At 44.1% G+C, this 21,098-nt stretch overlaps 1 protein-coding gene and 1 long non-coding RNA gene across 11 annotated transcripts in view; one reads left to right on the plus strand and one right to left on the minus strand.

Moving 5' to 3' along the window:
• Positions 1–21,098, plus strand: part of LOC142599245 (uncharacterized) — an 830,374-nt gene that overhangs the window by 533,919 nt on the left and 275,357 nt on the right. The window lies entirely within an intron of this gene.
• LOC142599142 (zinc finger protein 462-like) overlaps positions 1–21,098 on the minus strand; it is a 149,780-nt gene that overhangs the window by 2,091 nt on the left and 126,591 nt on the right. For all 10 annotated transcript variants that reach the window (XM_075738831.1, XM_075738836.1, XM_075738835.1 and 7 more), the window contains 5 exons: positions 19,959–20,220; positions 17,857–17,993; positions 12,644–12,867; positions 8,818–8,944; positions 158–272 (listed from right to left, as the gene is read on the minus strand). In XM_075738831.1, coding sequence (XP_075594946.1) covers positions 158–272; positions 8,818–8,944; positions 12,644–12,867; positions 17,857–17,993; positions 19,959–20,220 — 865 coding nt within the window. The remainder of the gene's footprint in view (positions 1–157; positions 273–8,817; positions 8,945–12,643; positions 12,868–17,856; positions 17,994–19,958; positions 20,221–21,098) is intronic.

The following is a 21,098-nucleotide window of genomic DNA, read 5'->3' on the forward strand; positions in this document are numbered from 1 at the left end:
CCAATAATGTTTGTGTTAGAATTCTTCACCACTTAGAATAAGAATGTTGCTTTTCATTACAGTTTTTTTGGGGGGAAGGGAGGAATGAGTGGGGAGATGTACAAAGATCAACTGTTACATTTGGCTGTTATGCAAAGGAGTCTGCAAACCAACTTACATGCCATGCCTCAGCACATGTCGTTCCCACTCAGAGCCCTCTGTAAATGATCGGCCACAGAACTCACATGGAAAGCGCTTCTCTGGAGCTCCACTGTCAGGATACATAATGGACTCTGGGAGAGAATAAAATTATCTGCACGTTCATGAGCATTAGGGCAAGAAAGGACCTTTATGATTACATGCTGATCTTCCCTGCTGCCCTTCAGGGAGGAAAAAATATCCAGCAGCAGCAAAAGATTTTCCTTTAAAAAAGTAGGTATTTCTGAAATTGTCCTCCTTATCCTAAAAATGCAAGATGTGAAAATTCTATAACCATCACTATGAGAAAAGGTCAATTAACTATAATATGGAAATGGAGGGGGGGGGAATGGGACTTTCAAAATAATGGAGTGCTTCCCACTTAAGACACCTACATGAACAGCCAAGGTTTTGTATTAATACCTAAAAGTGAACTGAGGTTCTCTGAAGTGACCAGGATTTCAAGAAGCTACAGAGCCATCCTGAAAAATCACAACATACACTGCAGGTGAAAAATCCCATCCTCCATCTTAAATCTGTTATATCTATTTGCAGAGATGTTTTATTGCTTCCTGTATTTGAACAAGTGAAGAGACTGTGTTTTACATCAAAACCAACACTGAGAGTTTAGCATGGAAATAGCTAGAAAGCAAAACCTTGAGAATCCTTGAGTCAATCTGCTCACTTGGTTTCTTCACTCTCAAATTTACTCCATTAGCGATCAACCTATAAACTCAGAACCACCCGTGTGTTCACTTTTCTTCTCCGTATGTTAAATTTTGAAAGGTATTTTTGCTACATGTTGTGGTTTAACCCGGCAGGCAGCTAAGACAGCCACACAGCTGTTCACTCACTCCCCCCTCCCCAGTGGGATGGGAGAAAGAATTGAAAAAAGTAAAACTCATGGGTTGAGACAAAAACAGTTCAATGGGACAGAAAGGGAAGATGATGATGATGATGATAATAATAGAATATACAAAACAAGTGATGCACAGCACAATTGCTCACCACCCGCTAACCGATGCCCAGCTAGTTCCCAAGCCATGGCCCTCCCTGGCCAACTCCCCCCAGCTTATATACTGAGCATGATGTCATATGGTATGGAATATCCCTTTGGCCAGTTTGGGTCAGCTGTCCTGGCTGCGCCCCTCCCAGCTTCTTGTGCACCTCCTGCGGAAGGCTCATGCCTCCTCGCTGGCAGGGCCTGGGAAGTTGAAAAGTCCTTGACACTGCTTAGCAACAACTAAACATCAGTGTGTTATCAACATTATTTTCATATTAAATCCAAAACAGCACTATACCAGCTGCTAGGAAGAAAATTAACTCTATCCCAGCTGAAACCAGGACACTACATGTTTCCCACTGGTTGCCCTTTAATAAAGTTCTAGATGGAATGGTTCTTTAACAGGTTTGTAGTTTTTTTTAAAATCACTTTCATCTAGAAGAAAAAAACTTATTTCATATATCTTAGCATCAGTGATTTACTATGTGGTTAAACAACAACAAAAAGCAAGGTCCCCTCCTGATATGACCAACAGAAAGTCAGTGCCATGGACTACATTTACATCTGGGTCTGACTCCTACATTTAATACCATATACATGGTCCAAATTTATAAATACCACTGAAATACACTGCCCCTGTACCATATGAGGAAAAATTTCTTCGCTTTGAGGGTGACAGAGCACCGGAACAGGTTGCCCAGAGAGGTTGTGGAGTCTCCTTCTCTGGAGATATTCAAAACCCACCTGGACGCCATCCTGTGCAACCTGCTCTAGGTGATCCTGCTTTAGCAGGGGGTTTGGACTAGATGATCTCCAGAGGTCCCTTCCAACCTCAACCATTCTGTGATACTGCGATGACTAATCCAACACCTATGGAGGGTTGAAGTTTTGGAGGTGTGTGTTGGGTTTGCGTGGCAAGGTTTTGGTAGCGGGGGGGCTACAGGGGTGGCTTCTGTGAGAAGCTACTAGAAGCTTCCCCTGTGTCTGACAGAGCCAATGCCAGCCGGCTCCAAGACAGACCCGCCGCTGGCCAAAGCCAAGCCAATCAGTGCCTCTGTGATAACATATTTAAGAAAGAGAAAAACAGTTAGAGAGAGCTTTTGCAGCCGGAGAGAGGAGGGAGAAGATGTAAGAACATCTGCAGACACCAAGGTCAGTGCAGAAGGAGGGGGAGGAGGTGCTCCAGGCACCGGAGCAAGATTCCCCTGCAGCCTGTGGTGAAGACCATGGTGAAGCAGGCTGTCCCCCTGCAGCCCATGGAAGGAGGATAAGGGGGTGTAGCGATTCCACCTGCAGCCCGTGGAGGACCCCATGCTGGAGCAGGTGGAGACACCTGAAGGAGGCTGTGACCCCGTGGGAAGCCCACGCTGGAGCAAGCTCCTGGCAGGACCTGTGGACCCGTGGAGAGAGGACCCCACGCCAGAGCAGGTTTGCTGGCAGGACTTGTGAACCCATGGGGGACCCCACGCTGGAGCAGTTTGCTCCTGAAGGACTGCACCCCGAGGGAGAGACCCATGCTGGAGCAGTTCATGAAGGACTGTAGCCCGTGTGAGGGACTCCATGCTGGAGCAGGGGAACGATGAGAGGAGTTCTCCCCCTGAGGATGAAGAAGCGGCAGAAACACCGCGTGAGGAACTGACCGTAACCCCCACTCCCCGTCCCCCTGTGCCGCTGAGGGGGGGCAGAGGTTGAAGCCGGGAGTGAAGTTGAGCCCGGGAAGATGGGAGGGGTGGGGGGAGGTGTTTTAAGATTTGGTTTTATTTCTCATTCCTCTACTCTGTTTTGCTTAGTAATAAATAAGATTAATTCCCTCTCTAAATTCAGTCTGTTTTGCTCGTGACGATATTAGAGAATGATCTCTCCCTGTCCTTATCTCGACCCATAAGCTTTTTTTTCGTTGTACTTTTTCTCCCCTGCCTATTGAAGGAGAGGAGTGATAGAGCAGCTCTGGTGGGCACCTGGCCCTCAGCCAGGGTCAACCCACCACAAGGTGACAGCTGCTCTTCTGTACAAGAACAAATCCAGAGTACAGTAGATAATAGGAAATTTATTCTAGGACTGTGCAGACATAATAGAGTCTTTTTTGCTCAAATGAATAGGGAGAATTTATAGTTATTCTAATAATTCTGTTGTCCCTTCTGAATACATTATATGTTCCCACTTACTTACTTCCCCATGAGTCCCTGATTAGTTTGGTTTCTTGGGCTGTGAATTCAGACTGCCTCCCAGAAAGAGTAATCAGGCTGCGCACTTACCTGGGGTCTACAAAAGATGGGTAACATATTGCATAGACACCTGACTTGCATTTGATTTTCCTGCATTACACATGCAAACACACATGCACACTTATTTTTATCTACTGAAAAAAAAACCCCAGAAAAAAAAAATCAGATTTCTTTTAAAAGTAAGATATAAAGGTCAGTAGAGACAAACAGTCCCTCTGGGATGCAAATTCTAGCAAGAACAGTTACTCTTACCCTAGAGTATCTCAGATGAATAACTTAATCCTTTTCCATGCACAACTTCTTCCTTCTAGGTCCACAAAAAGTTGGGAGGGCACACAGCTGGGACAGCTGACCCCAACTGACTAAAGGGATATTCCATACCATATGACATCATGCTCAGCAATAAAAGCTTTGGGAAGAAGAAGGAAAGGGGGACGTTTGGAGTGATGGCATGTCTTGGGTTCGGCTAGGATAGAGTTAATTTTCACCAAAAGCTGGGATGGGACACAGCCGGGACAGATGACCCAAACTAGCCAAAGGGGTATCCCATACCGTATGATGTCATGCTCAGCATAAAAGGGGGCTAGTTGGGGAGGGGTGGCATGGCTCCAGGACATGTGGCTTGGGGACAGTCTGGCTTCGGGACGGGTCTGAGTGTGCGGTCTGAGTTGTATGGTTGTTGGGTGAGAAACTGCATTGTGTATCACCAGTTTTGTATATTCTGTTCTAAGTACTGTTGTTGTTATTTCCCTCTCCCTTTGCTGTCCCAGTAAACTGTCCTTATCTCAACCCATGAGGTTTTGGCTTTGTCTTCCCATTCTCCTCCTCATCCCGTCAGGGAGGGGGTGTGTGGTGTGCGTGTGTGAGCGAGTGGCTGCGTGGTACTCAGCTGCTGGCTGGGGCTAAACCACGACATGACGTTTGTCTTCCCAAGTAACTGTTACGCATGATGGAGCCCTGCTTTCCTGGAGATGGCTGAACATCTGTCTGCCGATGGGAAGCAGTGAATGAATTCATTGTTTTGCTTTGCTTGCACGTGCAGCTTTTGCTTTACCTATTAAACTGTCTTTATCTCAGCCCATGAGTTTTCTCACTTTTACTGTTCCAATTCTCTCCCCATTCCACTTCAGAGGGAGCAAGCAAGCAACTGTGTAGGGTTTAGCTGCCCACTGGGGTTAACCCACAAGACCTTCCCAACTGACACAGCAGTTCAGCTCTGCTAGGATGGCATGCCCAACTCCTCCCTCTCCAAGGAAGAATAATGATTCTTTGGTCCAGCATCCCAACAAGCCATTCTGTGCAACAACATACCTAAGTATAGCATACATCATTCTTAAGCTGTCAATCTAGGCCATAGCTTGACTTACAGGAAGAAATCCTGGTTCTGCTGAAGTCATGGACTTCAAAGGGTTGAGCCAGCATTTCCTCCCAGATATTCAGAGACTGAAGATACACTAGGCAAATCCACCTCCTAGTAACACCATGAAGACTAAAATCAGCAAAGTATCCAAGTGGTATAAGGCATTACAGTTTGGTGCAGTTTGAAAACTGTGACATTAGCTACTGATAGAGGCAATATTTACGAGCACAGGTATAGTCCTATCTGAATAGGGTGAACATTTTTTTGAAATGGAAGCAGTTTCTGAATATCAACTAGAAGATGATGTTAACATATGACACTGCACCCAAGCCATGTAGCCATGTCTTAGAATCATAGAATGGTTTGGGTTGGAAAGGACCTTAAAGATCATCTAGTTCCAAACCCCCCTGCCACGGGCAGGGACACCCTCCACTAGACCAGGTTGCCCAAAGCCCCATCCAACCTGGCCTTGAACACTTCCAGGGAGGGGGTATCTGCAACTTCTCTGGGCAACGTGTTCCAGTGCCTCACAACCCTCATAGAGAAGAACTTCTTCCCAACATCTCATCTAAATCGACCCTCCTTCAGCTTAAGGCCATTACCCCTTGTCCTATCACTACATGCCCTGGTCAACAGTCCCTCTCCAGCTTTCTTGTAGGCCCCTTTAGGTATTGGAAGGCTGCTATAAGGTCTCAACAGAGCCTTCTCTTCTCCAGGCTGCTCCAGTTTTCAGCACCTGTGTCAGCTGGACACTTGAAGACCACCACTATAAGGTGCAAGATACTATTTCGCAAAAGATAAAGTCAATACAACTTGGACTTTTATAAAGGTAGATGACATAAGGACTTTCCATATTTTTATCCACTCTAGTAAAAAAAAAAATTAAAAATTAGACCTGATATTACGTGAAAAGGAGAAAAAATAACAACTGTCACTTCCAAAGGGAAGCTGGGAAAGAATAGTGGTAAAATACAGTTTGGGAAATAAGCATGATTTTTAGATTGCTCATTTGAACAAATACAGATTTTTCAGCCAAACACAGATATTAAAGATGACTGCAGGTGAAAAAATAAAACATAAACAAAATTGCTAAAACATTATACCTAGCTTAATTACTGATCACACAAAGCACAGTTATGTCTGTTTTACCCTGCAAATTTAAAGCTCCAACCTAGAAGGTGATATTCTTACATTTTCATAATATGTATAAAAAAATCTCAAGTATGCTGAAGTAAATTTAAATGATGACCTTAATTTTTTTTTCTTTTCTCCCATGATAGAGTTTATATACAGGGATTTATGAAGCTCAGCTGATGGTACCTTCTTTTTCTCTGTCTGGATACCATGATTTCCAGGGTCATTTCAGCACCTGTGCTTGTGTGTAGTGCTGATGTAATCCTTCCTCACAAAGTCAGCATGACTCTTCATCCCTTTCTACCTGATGGTCTACACAAAACATCAATGTTTACTACAGCTGCAAGTTAGGGGAAGCTGGTCCTTTAGTCAAATCATTAGACTCATTCTTTCAGCTCTGAAGCTCTTAGGGTCATATCCCCCACTGAACAGACACTTGAACAAACTTCCACATGAGGGTGCAGAGTTAATAATGTCAAACTTTGGAACGTGTGAAAACAACATCCCTCCTGCTCCTTGCCTGATTTCTTTTAGGGCTGTTAACAAAGATCTCATGGAGGATGCTTTTCAATAAAAGTTGTTTCCTAACTCACTCTCTTCCTCATTAAATAAGGATCACTCAAAGAGAAGTGTTAATGGCCCCTTCATGTTCTGTAAACTGCTTGTGAATTTAGCAATCGCAACTTTTACAGGTTTGAAAATACCTGGGGAAACATGTTTTCTTTTGTGAACAACTCTTGAATGAACTTGAAATGAGTTTTCAACTGAAAACTGAAATTTCAGAAGGAAAAAGGTAAATATGTCAGCATGCTTTTAGTTATAAATACATAGAAACTTGGCAGCCTGCACTCAGCATCAGGAGGTTGGATGACCCATGGAACCTGATGATTAGGCATCACAAGGCTCACTGCAGTTATTAGTTTAAATCAAGCTCCTTTTCCTGTTGAACAAGAATTGCAAACATATTGATGAATTGATGAAGTCATGCACTATAGAGCAGATTGTGAGAATACATGGAGTATTCCAGTCATGACCAGATATTTGCACTAAAATGATTTTAATATTAAAGGCAAAAGAAACCCTGTGTTGGTTTTGCATGGCAAGGTTTTGGTAGCGGGGGGGCTACAGGGGTGGCTTCTGTGAGAAGCTGCTAGAAGCTTCCCCTGTGTCTGACAGAGCCAATGCCAGCAGGCTCCAAGATGGACCCGCCGCTGGCCAAGGCCAAGCCAATCAGTGCCTCTGTGATAACATATTTAAGAAAGAGAAAAAACAGTTAGAGAGCGCTTTTGCAGCCGGAGAGAGGAGGGAGAAGATGTAAGAACATCTGCAGACACCAAGGTCAGTGAAGAAGGAGGGGGAGGAGGTGCTCCAGGCACCGGAGCAAGATTCCCCTGCAGCCTGTGGTGAAGACCATGGTGAGGCAGGCTGTCCCCCTGCAGCCCATGGAGGAAGGATGAGGGGGTGTAGCGATTCCACCTGCAGCCCGTGGAGGACCCCACACCAGAGCAGGTGGAGGCACCTGAAGGAGGCTGTGACCCCGTGGGAAGCCCACGCTGGAGCAAGCTCCTGGCAGGACCTGTGGACCCATGGAGAGAGGACCCCACGCCAGAGCAGGTTTGCTGGCAGGACTTGTGACCCCTTGGGGGGACCCACGCTGGAGCAGTTTGCTCCTGAAGGTCTGCACCCCATGGGAGAGACCCACGCTGGAGCAGTTCATGAAGGACTGTAGCCCGTGGGAAGGACTCACGTTGGAGAAGGTCGTGAAGGACTGTGTCCTGTGAGAGGGACCCCACGCTGGAGCAGGGGAACGATGAGAGGAGTCCTCCCCCTGAGGATGAAGAAGCGGCAGAAACACCGCGTGATGAACTGACCGTAACCCCCACTCCCCGTCCCCCTGTGCCGCTGAGCGGGGGCAGAGGTTTGAAGCTGGGAGTGAAGTTGAGCCCGGGAAGATGGGAGGGGTGGGGGGAGGTGTTTTAAGATTTGGTTTTATTTCATTCCTCTATTCTGTTTGGCTTAGTAATAAATTAGATGAATTCCCTCTCTAAGTTCAATCTGTTTTGCTCGTGACAATAATTAGTGAATGATCTCTCCCTGTCCTTATCTCGACCCACAAGCTTTTTGTTATACCTTTTCTCCCCTGTCTAGAGAAGGAGGGGAGTGATAGAGCGGCTCTGGTGGGCACCTGGCCCTCAGACAGGGTCAACCCACCACAAACCCCAAACACAAAACTCCCCCTCACAGTCCAATTCACCAAGAACTACCTTTCTTTATCTCAGCTAACCATCTGAATGATAAACACATGAATAAGACTTACTGAACTCAATGGGATTATTCAGATGTAAATGTAAAGTACACAGTTGGAATGGTGATTTGGAGGTAAGGAATAGAACTACCAGGGCTTCAGAGTTGCCTACCAAAGTGATGGCAAAAGGGTCAGCTCTCACAAAGAGGAGGGAAGGAATGCTTTGTAAGCACTGGGCAGACAGTGGGCAGACAATAGCCCCAAAATAAACTTGGCCACTGAACTATATCCCTCACTAGTATAATGTGGAGCAGCAAAGCTGAACATGGGTTACCAACACAGAATAATCTGACAGCCCACTAAAATACTACTCCACTTATGTATTTTTCTAAGTCCTCATAGATGCTATCTGCACAGTCACAGATGTTTCCAGTATTTTCTCATAACATTTTTTTGGGGACCATGATTTGGTTTTCTTAAACAGAAATCTTGTCATAAGCATTAGAAACAAAATTCCTCCAGGAAGTGTCTTGACAAAAGCTCCATTTTGCCCATATTGACAAGCTTCCACAACTTAAGGAATCTGCTGTAGAGTCAACAGTTGATCTTGCTTGATGGAACTGGCAGGGGCCATTATAGTATCCAGCATAAAAGAAAAAGCAACTATACTGACCTCTCTCTTCAGTCTTGTGGCTTAACTCTTTTTCTTCCTCATCGCTGCTGGAGCTCTCTGTTTTTCCCTTCATTTGTTCCAGCTGATCCAAGTTAACCCATCCAACCAGCTCAAAATTACGACTCACCTTAAAAGAAATGGTTTTGTCAACAATAAACACCATCATCAACTATTGAAAAAAACAACCCACCAACAAAGCTATAGGCTGAAATGGGAAATTTATCAGACACATAGTCAAATTAATACTTGTTTTCCCTTCGAACATAATTACATTCACTGATAATGATTCTTCTTTCCTTTTTTATACTAAATTTCTCCATTTTGCTTCTCAAAATGATCCTGTTATTTGAGAAGCTTCCCTTAATTTGAGCTATTGAAAGTAAAAAAATCCAAGCAATGCTAAGCACTCTGTTGTATCCCTCCTTTCATGGGAGCGTAAAACTGATAGGATCAAGCATCACTATTGCACACCATCGCTGCAGAAAAATCCTTTGCAAATGCTTTATTCAGCTTCATGTGTGAAAAGATGGGACCTGAGTGACCACTTTGACAGACAGAGCCCAAGTCATCGACTGTTCTTATGAACATTTGGGGGTGGGAGGCATGGAATGGGGGAATAGCTGCCCTGGTGTGGTTTCTCCAGACTGGAGTCCCTTCAAGAGTATCTGTTCCACCATGGATCACCTCCTACTCCTCTGTTGTTTCCCCCGATTCCCTCCTCCTCTCAGTTTCCTCATTCTCTCTGCATTCCTACCTACTCTCTCCATCATTTTCTGCCCTTTTTAAAATATATTTTCACAGAGGTGCCACCAGCTTCACTCATGGACTCAGCTTTGGCCAGTGGTGGATCCATTACTGAGCTGGCTGGAACCATCTCTGTCTGGCACAGGGCAGCCCCTGAACTCCCTCCACAGAGGCCACCCCTGCATTCCTCTTCTCTTCCTGCTACAAAAACCTTGCCACATCCACCCAATACACGCATATAACTTAAGACAGTACATATTGTGAGAAGCGATCAGGAGCTGCACTGTGCCAGAGCCAATTCTGGCCAGTTCTGCAACAGACTCACAGCTGGCTAAAGCTGAGCCAATCAGCGAAGCCAGTGGTGCCTCTATGATAACATATTTAAGAAAGGGTATAACACTGCATGGTTTTACCATGTGGGGGAGGAATGAGCAAGCGGTTGCGTGGTGCTTAGCTGCTGGCTGGGGCAAAACCATGACACAGTGTGAGGAAAAAAAAAAGTGTGAGAAACAAGCCTGCAGACACCAAGGCCAGAGAATAAGGAGGGGGAGGAGGTGTTCCAGGCACCAGAGCAGAGATTCCCCTGCAGCCCACGGAGAGGACCACACCTGAACAAGTGGATATTCCCTGAAGGAACTGCAGCCCATGGAGAGCTCACACAGAAGCAGGTTCTCCTGACAGGAACTGCAACCTGTGGAGAGGACCCATGAAGGATCAATTTGTGAAGGACTGTGTGCCCTGTGAGAGGGACCCTATGCTGCAGCTGAGGAAAAGGGTGAGGAGGAAGGAGCGCCGGAGAGAAACTGTTATGAAATGACTGCAACCCCCATTCCCCGTAGCCCCTGCACCACTTGGGATGGGGGGGAGAAGGTAGAGGAGTTGGGAAGGAAGGAGTGAAGTTGAGCTTGGGAAAAATAGGCTGAGGTGTGTGGGGGTAGATGTTTAAGGGTTTTTTGTCTTTTTTTCTCACCATCCAACTCTATTTTAATTATCGATAAACTAACTTAATTTTTCCCAATTCAAGTCTGTTTTACCCCTGACAGTAATCGGTGAGTTATCTCCCTGTCTTTATCTTGACCCATGAGCTTTTTCATCATATTTTCTCCCTGTACTGGTTTTGGCTGGGACGGAATTAATTTTCTTCATAGTAACTTGCATGGGGCTATGTTTTGGATTTGTGCTGAAAATAGTGTTGATAACACAGGGAAGTTTTAATTATTGCTGAGCAATGCTTACACAGAGTCAAAGCCTTTTCTGTTCCTCACCCCACCAGTGAGTAGTCTGGGGGTGCACAAGAAGTTGGGAGGGGACACAGACAGGACAGCTGACCCAGACCGACCAAAGGGATACTCCATACTGTATGATGTCATGCTCAGCTTATAAGGGGCTTGGGGAAGAGGAAGGAGGGGGGGCAGTGTTAGGAGTGATGGCGTTTGTCTTCCCAAGTAACCGTTATGCATGATGGAGCCCTGCTTTCCTGGAGATGGCTGAACACCTGCCCATCGATGGGAAGTAGTGAATGAATTCCTTTTTTTTCTTTGCTTACATGTGGTGTGTGGCTTTTGCTTTACCTATTAAACTGGTTTTATCTCAACCCATGAGTTTTCTCACTTTTACCCTTCTGATTCTCTCCCCTATCCCACCGAGGGGGAGTGAGCAAGCAGTTGTGTGGGACTGAGCTGCCCACTGAGGTTAACCCACAACACTCCTTCTGTCCTGTTTGAGGAAGAGAGAGTGATTGGGTGGGCTTCTCCCTGCCAGCCAAGCTCAACCCACCACACAGTGGCATATCAGCAAATAGCAAGCTACCCTAAATACAGCTGTGTGTTAGTATCATATTCCTAGAACTGACAGCTGTGTTGAGGTGCTCTGAATTAACAAGTTACCTATTAGATTTAAGTGAAGGCGGCTACATGCATGGCACTTACTGTGACTCAGCTCATGCACAGAAACTCTTTAAGATGCAGTAAACCAATCATGCACTTGAGCCCAGAGAGTGGGCACAAATTAGCCAGATAACATTTAGAAATGAGTAAAGAAAGATAGGGGGAAAAAGAAAGATAAAAGTAAAGAAAGATAGGGGGGAAATAACCCTTACTACTGGGAGTAATCACTTCAGGTTTTTATTAGAGAGAAGGGAGACCCAAGTAGAGGGGAAATCTTCCCAGCCTGATGGGTGGGGAATAATGCTTCTTGGATCTCCTAGGACCCTTGCTGTGGTCACTGGGAGATGTGCAACATCTCAGATACCAGTTAAACTGTAGAAAGATTCTCAAGTAGCAATAAAGAGAAATAAAGGGAGACAAACATACCAAGTCAACATAAGTTCACAGTGTTCATTTTTAAAATGCAGTCAGTTTTGCTGGTACTTTTGGCACTCATTTTGTCAATATTTGGGGGGGAGGCAAAATGTTGTTCAGTCAACAAAATGTGAACAAGTTTTTAGTGAGAATCAGACAGCTCAGCTCCTGATAGTTGGATTCAATGAGTTCCCTCCCCACAAAATGACAAAAAAAATAATACTCTGTAAACATGCCTCAGTTCTAGAATTTTGCTATGCTCACAGCAATACAGCTGAGAACTACAGAAATCTAAAGCAGACAGAAGTCTGTGGAAAGCTTTCTAGTGACTTCTCCAAGTATGGATCAAGTCTGCACTCAGAAGGTTCCACACAAACACCAAAGCAGCCTCAACTTAAGCGGTAAGTATAACAAACTTCTATCTTTCCCTTGTTAAATGTAAACTGGAATGTACTGCCTTGTGTTATTAAAATATACATGGCATGTCACTTTGCCCAAGTTGCCAGAGCAATTTTACACTTTGGAAGCTCCTGTGTCTTAAAGTGTCTGAATCACACAGCCTTAATGTTGTTTTATAACTTAAAAAAAAAATCTCAAAATATATACAAATGCTTTTTCTGAAAAAATATAGAACTTGAGAGAAATTGAAGTCCAGGACAGAAGCCTTCTCCAAATTTTGGAAAAAAAATGAGGGTTGGCTATTCAGAGTGGACATGCAAATAAATTAGATATAGCATTTGCAAGAAGTAGATTGTTACAAATTAAATGCCTTTGGATGTTACCTTGTGCTCATCTCGAAGATGAGTGTCCAGCTCCTCTGTGTGTTTGGTCTCATAGTAGCAGAGTTGACATTTGTAAGGTTTAAGTTCATTGTGCTTCTCTATGTGTTGCTGCAAACTCTCATCGCTGGAGCAGGTAAAGGTACACTTATCACAGCGGAAAACAACTCCTTGCAAGTATTTTGACAGTTTGGAACGGCAAACTTCAATGGGAACAACCCGCTCTTCTGTGGGGAGAGGGGAATCTTTATTAATTTTTAAGAAATAAAAACCATCAGGCAATGTGTCAACAGCTTGTAACATACCACCCAAGTAAGAAACAGGATCTGCTATTTGTGTATGCAATCCATCTACCAAGCTAAAACTGGACCAACAAAGAAATAAAAGAAAATTCCCTTTCTATACAGACAGAGTTAATCCTACATGACTGCAAATGCAGGTGTCCTTGCAAATGTAACCACTCATTAGGTGAACAGGATGGGAAGAAGAGATTTGGGGCAGATAAGAGTGTTGGGGCAGATTTGTGAGACAGAGTAACAGAGCCTAGGTGTGATGGGTTGACCCTGGCTGGGGGCCAGGTGCCCACCAGAGCCGCTCTATCACTCGCCTCCTCAGCAAGGCAGGGAGGGGAGAAAGGAAGATGGAGAAAAAACAATCCCAAACTCGTGGGTCGAGATAAAGGCAGTTTAATGTAGCTAAAGCAAAAAGCCGCGCACGGAAGCAAAGCAAAAAGCAAAGATTATTCTCTACTTCCCATCAGCAGGCGATGTCCGGCCACTTCCTGGGAAGTAGGGCTTCAATAAGCGTGCCCCTTACTCCAGAAGACAAACATTGTAAAAAAAAAAAACAACGAATGCCCTCGCCCTGTTCCTCCCCATATCTCTCAGTTTCTTACTGCTGAGCATGACGTCATATGGTATGGAATATCCCTTTGGTCAGTTTGGGTCAGCTGTCCTAGCTGTGTCCCCTCCCAAGATCTTGCCCACCCCCAGTCTGCTGCTGGGGAAAAAGAAATGTTGGAAAGCCTTGATGTGTGCTGGCACTGCTCAGTAGTAGCCAACACACTGGTGTGTTATCAACACCTTGCTAGCTACCAATACACAGCACAGCACCATGAGGGCTGCTGTGGGGAGAATTAACTCCATCTCAGCCAGACCCAATACACTAGGAATATAAAAGAAGACATAAATCAGTCAGACCAAGCTCTATTCTGGTTCAATACATGACAAAAACCAGTAAAAGGTGCTAGAACTGTAATAAACGGGGAGCATGTAGGGTGATTCCCAATGCATCACCCTCCCAGCTTCTGATGATCAGAGCTGGCATTCTCACCATCACATTTAATGCTTCTCACTGGAGGAGTGAGAGGTTGTCTGCAGCAGTATCTTCTCCTGAAGGTGGTTGTGCAGAGATCAGTCAGGGGCAGAAACTTTCAATACACCCTCAGCTTTTTAATAGTTAAGATTCAAAAATCCACACATACTTTATTTCATGCTTCCCACAATTCTGATTATTCTACAAGCATGTATTGAAAATGCTCTCACTGAGTGTGTGCAAAACACACACTTTTAATAGGGCAGCACAATTAATTTCAGTCTTTCTATAGAGCCAGAATCCTGATGTGTGCAGCATTCATCCTCTGTGGTTCTCTGATCTGTGCATGTAGGGGAAATCCCAAATTTGACCTTTCAGCAGAGGATCACCAGAAGATCTTCACTACAGCTTTAGTTACTCAACTGTCCTTTTGAAGTAGAACACTGAAATGTAGTACTATTATTCCTTATGGACTGCAGATTAAGAGTTCGATCTTCCTCATGAAGATCATAATTAATGATATCTTAAAACAAACAAAAATAATCCCAGGCCTGATTCTTAGAGGGTAAACATGAAGGGTAGGGGATTTGTGTGCATTGACAAATATCTTATGTCAACCCACAAAGGATGAATTGTGCTTGACCAACCTGACTGCCTTCTATGATGAAATAACTTGCTCAGTGGATGAGAGGAGAATTGTGGACATCATCTACCTCGATTTTTTAGCATGGTCTTTGACATAGTCTCCAACAACATCCTTGTTGACAAACTGGCAAGATTTGGACTGGAAAAATGGACCACAAGATGGGTAGAAAACTGGCTAAACTGAGTCATTAACTACCACTTTTTGAGGTAAGAAAAGTCAGACTGGCAGCTAGTCACGAGTGGAGTTCCTCAGAGGTTGATTCTGGGTCTGGTACTATTCAATATCTTTATAAATGATCTGTATGACAGTATTGAATACACCCTCACCACCAAACTTGCAGATGACACCTGAGGGGAGAGGTAGATATACCAGAAGGAAGAGTAACCTTACAGAGACCTTGACTGGCTGGAAGACTGGGCCAACAAGAATTGATTGAGGTTTAACAAAGATAAATGTCAAGTCCTACACCTGGAACAGAATAATCCAAAGCAGCAGTACAGGCTAGGGTCTAACTGGCTGGGGTGGAACTCTATTGTAATATACTTGGGGATTCTGGTGGGCAGCAAGCTGAATATGAGATAGCAGTGTGCCCTGGTAACAATGAAGGCAAACCAATCCCTAAAAGGTAGTTATAGAGAAGATGGAGGTACTCCCTTCACAAGGATGTGTGGTGACAGGACAAGAGGCAATGGGCACAAGTTGCTTCGGGGGCAATTCCATCTGGATATAAGAAAATTCTTCACCATGAAAGCAACTAAACATTGGCATAGGTTATCCAGAGAAGTGGAATCTCCCTTGCTGGAAATATTCAAGACTTAGCTTGACAGGGCCCTGGATAACCTAATCTAAGGTCCTGCTTCCAACAGATGGTCGGACCAGATGATCTCTAGAAGTCCCTTCCAATGTAGACTTTTCTATGATTCTATGAATAAAAGTTAAATCACTCAGAGGAACTGATTGAGCAGAGTAGGTGACACATGACAGAAGGCTCTCAGTGGCAAACTGGCAACATCCTACTGGCCAAAACACTTAATAATGTTGTAGCTTAGTAAGAATCAACTTCTGTAGCTATTCACTAAGAGGCAAATAGTCTTCATTTCAACTGCATGCTGCCAAATCAGAGACTTGGGATGCCATCATTTTGAAAGCTATAATGTAAGTTAGAGATCTATAACTGTTTTCTTGTTTTGCTGGAGGGATTTTTGCATATGAGAGAAGATAATACAGAAAATGGACCAAAACCTTCAATCTTGTGACTTTATACAATGTACTGCTTCCTCTAAAAGGAGAACAAATGTGCTTAGACCACAGCTTGAGACTGTCCTTGTTTTATCTATCCAAATGGCTACAAATAAGGAAAGCTACATGACACTGTGCAACATCCCTCAGTCCTGCCTGCAAAGCAGCACCTTCTTTCTGTACACATTAAACCCTGTCAAAATCCTCTGCTTTAGCTGCCACAATTAAACACAACAATAGGTTTTAATCTGGATATATACACCAGAAAGAAAAATTTTAAGAAAGGACCTTAATTCCTTTACAATCTGGGTGCTGCATACCTGAGAAAAATCCTTGCCCTTCCCTCAGGGGCCTATAAAACTCTTTAAAGGCTAAATTTTCATTTGCATTAAAGCCTTTATTCTGTTTTACCTCCCCCAACACTCTAGTGAGTGTATAATCACATCCCTTCCTACTACAGTTTTGTTTCAGCAGCACAAGGGCTCAAGGGTGCTTTGTGCAACTGAAGCTACAGCTATACAAATGAACAGATCCAGTGTCACATATTCGGGGGTAACCAACCCTGCTTCTTAGCATTTGGTCAGAAACAGCTCTGTAAAGCCAGCACAACTGCTTGAACCCATGAAGTGCTACTCCACTCTTGCATCTCGGCATTTTTAGCATTGTCTACTTTTGCTGGAAGTTTGCCTAACTAAGCCCAGCAAGATCTCCCTCTCTCTATTTGCATTTGAACTGTCAGACCTTCTCCGCTTGATCTTGGGCACAACCACAAACTAGAAAACGTGATCTCACAAGATGAGCCTAAGCCAGGAGCCCCAGGGTTTGTGTTTCTGGCTGGGATGGAATTAATTTTCTTCATAGTAGCTTGTATGGGGCTATGTTTTGGATTTGTGCTGAAAACAGTGTTGATGATAACACAGGGATGTTTTAGCTATTACTGAGAAGTGCTTACACAGCATCAACGCCTTTTCTGCTCCTCAAGACTGCCCTGACAGCAAGTAGGCTGGGGGTGCACAAGAAGTTGGGCGGGGACACAGCCGGGACAGCTGACCCCAACTGACCAAAGGGATATTCCATACTGTATGACATCATGCTCAGCAATGAAAGCTTTGGGAAGAAGAAGGAAGGGAGTGGGGGGGGATGTTTGGAGTTAGGGCATTTATCTTCCCAAGTATCCATTACGCAAGATGAAGCCCTGCTTTCCTGAAAATGGTTAAACATCTGCCTGACAATAGGAAGTAGTGAATGAATGCTTTATTTTGCTTTGCTTGTGTGTGCAGCTTTTGCTTTACCTATTAAATTGTCTTTATCTCAACCCATGAGTTTTCTCACTTTTACCCTTCCGATTCTCCCTCCATCCCACTGGAGGAGGAGTGAGTGAGTGGCTGTGTGGGACTTAGCTGCGCACTGGGGTTAACCCACAACAGCAGAAATCTCAGCCCAGAGTGCCACAAGATGTCTCTTTTGAGCTTGCCTGTAGTTAATAGAATAGGAATCCCTAATCCTGCTTTTAACTGGATTAAAAGAAAAAAAAGGAGGGGAGGAGTCTTAAAGAAAAAAAACCTCTAATTTTTGTCTTGTTCCTAAGAATGGATGAGGAAGATGTTATGAAGACAGAAATTTCAAGCAAGCAGTCAAGGGATATTTTTAAGTCTCTAGAGTTAATTGATACATCCTACCACAGTGTTTATGATAGTAAGCACTTTAGAAACACATACATAGGAAACAACCTTGGCCTAGGTCCTAGTTGTAAATTAGTCTAACTCTTGCTAAATAGGTACTTGACAACTGTTGACCTCTCTAGAGGAAAAGTTTAAAAAGAATTTTAAATTTGCCACACTTCTACATTGGTAAACTTTATATTTCATAGAAAGGAAGTAAGATGTACTTAGGCCTGATCTATTCAACATATCTGAGCTCACATACAGAGAAAAAACTTAATGGATCAATCTGAGAGAGTGGTGTTCTGTTCAGCATTCTCTTTGTCAGATATAGATATATACAGGGACATCTTTACCTTTGTGCAGAACTATATGATCAATCATGTTATGTTTGTATTTGGTGTGATATAGGCAAAGAGGACAACGAAGGTCTTTGGGTCCTTCCTCAGGAACTGCCGAATGCCCAGCTTCCACGTGCATAGTAAAAGCAGATCTGTGAAATGGGAGGGAAACATGGAAGCAGTCAGAAGAGGTGTGTATGGAATGCTGAAGTGTCACAACTCTACTACAGAAGTGTTGTATAAAATTGTACAGATACCACTCAGCCTTCTCTTCATAAAGCCACATGGCATTTCAGCAGGGCTACTCACGTGGATATCACATGAGCATAGGTATTTGCAGGCTAAGTAACTAGCCCTAAGTAACTGAACACACATTCTTCACAAGATATTCTTTTGCAGTGATTACTCTATAGTCACATTGCTATAGTTAAGATGGCAAAAGTATTTCTGACTTTTGTGCTCATTATCTTGATGATGGTCTTGATTAAAGATCTCTAATCTTGATAGATTAGAGTGCTGGGCGATCACCAACTGTATGAAGTTTAACAAGGACAAATGCTGGATTCTACACCTGGGATGGCGTAATCCTGCATCTATGTATAGATTGGGGGGACAAGAGTCTGGAGTGCAGCCCTACAGAAAGACCCTGGGGGTTTTGATTGATGGTAAACTCAATATGAGTCAACAATGTGCCCTGGAGGCCAAAAGGGTCAACTGTATCCTGGGGTGCATTAAGCACAGTATAGCCAACCAGTCGAAAGGAGTGATTGTCCCACTATACTCAGCATTGGTGCAGCCTCAGCTCAAGTATTGTGTGCAGTTTTGGGGTCCACAATGTAAGAATAATATAAAAATATTAAAATGTGTCCAAAGGAGGGCATCAAAGATGGTGAAAGGACTAGAGGGCATGACTTATCAGGAGAGGCTGAAGATACTACGTTTGTTCAGCTTAGAGAAGAGGAGACAGAGAGGGGTGACCTTATCACTGTCTACAACTTCCTCATGAGGGGGAGTAGAGAGGGAGGTGCTGATCTCTTCTCCCTGGTGTCAGCTGATAGGACACAAGGGAATGGCTTAAAGCTGAGTCAGGGGAAGTTCAAATTGGATATTAGGAAAAAGTTCTTTCCTGAGAGGGTGGTCAAGCACTGGAACAAGCTCCCCAGGGAAGTGGCCATGGCCCCAAGCCCGTTGGTGTTCAAGAAGCATTTGGACAATGCTCTTAGATATATGATTTAACTTTTAGGTTGCCCTGTGTGGAGTCAGGAGTTGGACTCGATGATCCTCATGAGTCCCTTCCAACTCAGGATATTCTGTGATTCTATGATTCTAATAGGAAAGGTTGATCGTAATTCTTCAACAGAACCTCTCTCCTTTATCCAACCACACTATCTACTTTCACACATCTCCTAAGGACATAATAGCTTTGAGACCTTGAATGTCAGCTAAGGTGGCTATGACTGAGGGTTCAAAATATCAGAAGGAAACTGAGAAACAGCACAACTGCATAAACCTTTTTTTCCTTAGGGAACGTGGCTAAACACACACACCCCTGAAAGTTTATATTTTGCAATGTTTAATTGGATTTGTTGAAATGCTTCTATATGCTATCAGGCACTTTGGAGTATGCTTTATATTTCAGCTAGATAAATTGCAGGGAGATGGAGTGTAGGGATTATGAGAGCTTTCTTCATAGAGGGAACAGAAATTCTATAACCTACCTAGAACATTTGACTAGCCCATGCTTCATGCTAATTGTTCCAAAAATATGCCTTATTTTTGGAGAGAAAACTCCTCATACTTGATGGTGAGGACCAGCATGTAATTACAAATTGTGAAGGGGGAAAAAACCCCACTCCTTGTACTATTTACTGTAGTGAGTACAACCTACTGCAACTGTTTCTTATGCTTTTCTCTTCAGCAGATGGTACAGGCTGTTGTAGGGATGAAGAAAAAGAATTACACAGATGCTGCTGTGATCTGGTATGGCATTTCCCTGGTCACCATTGGTCATGTTTCTCTTAGCTACAGCCAGTTCTCACAAAGATTTCAGAAGTCTTTTGAAGTGCTAAAAAAAATCCCATTAGAAGTTCAGTTTATTTGTTTTGCACAATACTTACTTGAAACCTGTATAAAAGGAACAATCTTTGCACTTGAAGAGTTTCTTCCCTCCGTGCTTATCACGGTAATGACGTCGAATGCTCTGTATGTAACCCGAGGAGAATTCACAAAATTCACAGTTAAGGATAGCTTCTGTTTTTTCCACTCCTGCAGTACTCCCAGAAAGTGGGATTCGGCTGATGTTATTGTTCCTGGCCAGAGCTGCAGACTGGTAGTGGTTTAACTGTTGCTGAACATCAGGAGGTTCAGAGTATGAAGAGTCTATAAAGAAAGAAAGAAATTGCAATTCCAGGTGGGTCAATGAAATTTAAAAAGATTCCAGGCCTGCTCCAGCAGGCAGCCTTGTGAAGAGATAAGAGGATTACCATTTCTTCATCTAACCTGATTTGTATTCTACAATGTAAAAGGTGGTCAGTTGAGATTAGACTTTTAAAATCTGATCTAGGGAGGGATAAATATATGACAGTAACCTATTAAAGTCAGAAAGAAAAAAGGAAATGGATACAATATTTCCCTCCCCCTTATACATCTCAAGAGAAGGCTGTCACACCATTTTAATGACATTTAAAAAAACATGGACTAGATAGTGGGAACCGCTGACAAGACCTGGGCATTGCCAAAGCAATGGCACCCACCCCCGATGCCTATAAAAAGCAGCCTAGGGAATGCTAGCGACCCAGAGCGTGGCGAACAGAGCGGGCAAACAGAGTGTGGCATATCAGCCAGGGCGTGGCGTGTCAGTTTGAGCAGCAGTTCGCGCAGGCAGGGTGTGTGGGTAGGGCCTAGTCACTCTACCTGCTCAAGAGGAGACTCCACTGGTGGTCATCACCCTCTCACACAAGGAATTTAGCCATGGCACCCACCAGGCAGAAAGCCCTAAGCTCTGTGCTTGCCAGAAGGCATGTGGCAACAGACAGAACTGCCACAGAAGCACGCAGCCACCCAGCTCTCAGGCTGCAGGGAGTGTCTGAGCTTGGCACTGGCAGGGGAAGGCAGTAGTGAGACTGGCTGCCTGAGGTGTGACCAGGTGGACGACCTGCTCAGCCTGGTGGCAGAACTCTGTGAACAAGTGGAGAGGTTAAGGAGCATCAGAGAGGCTGAGAGAGAGATAGACTGGTGGAGCCAAGCTCTGCCCTCCC

Source organism: Balearica regulorum, chromosome W (genome assembly GCF_011004875.1).
Source record: "Balearica regulorum gibbericeps isolate bBalReg1 chromosome W, bBalReg1.pri, whole genome shotgun sequence".
NCBI classification, from domain to species: Eukaryota; Metazoa; Chordata; class Aves; order Gruiformes; family Gruidae; genus Balearica; species Balearica regulorum.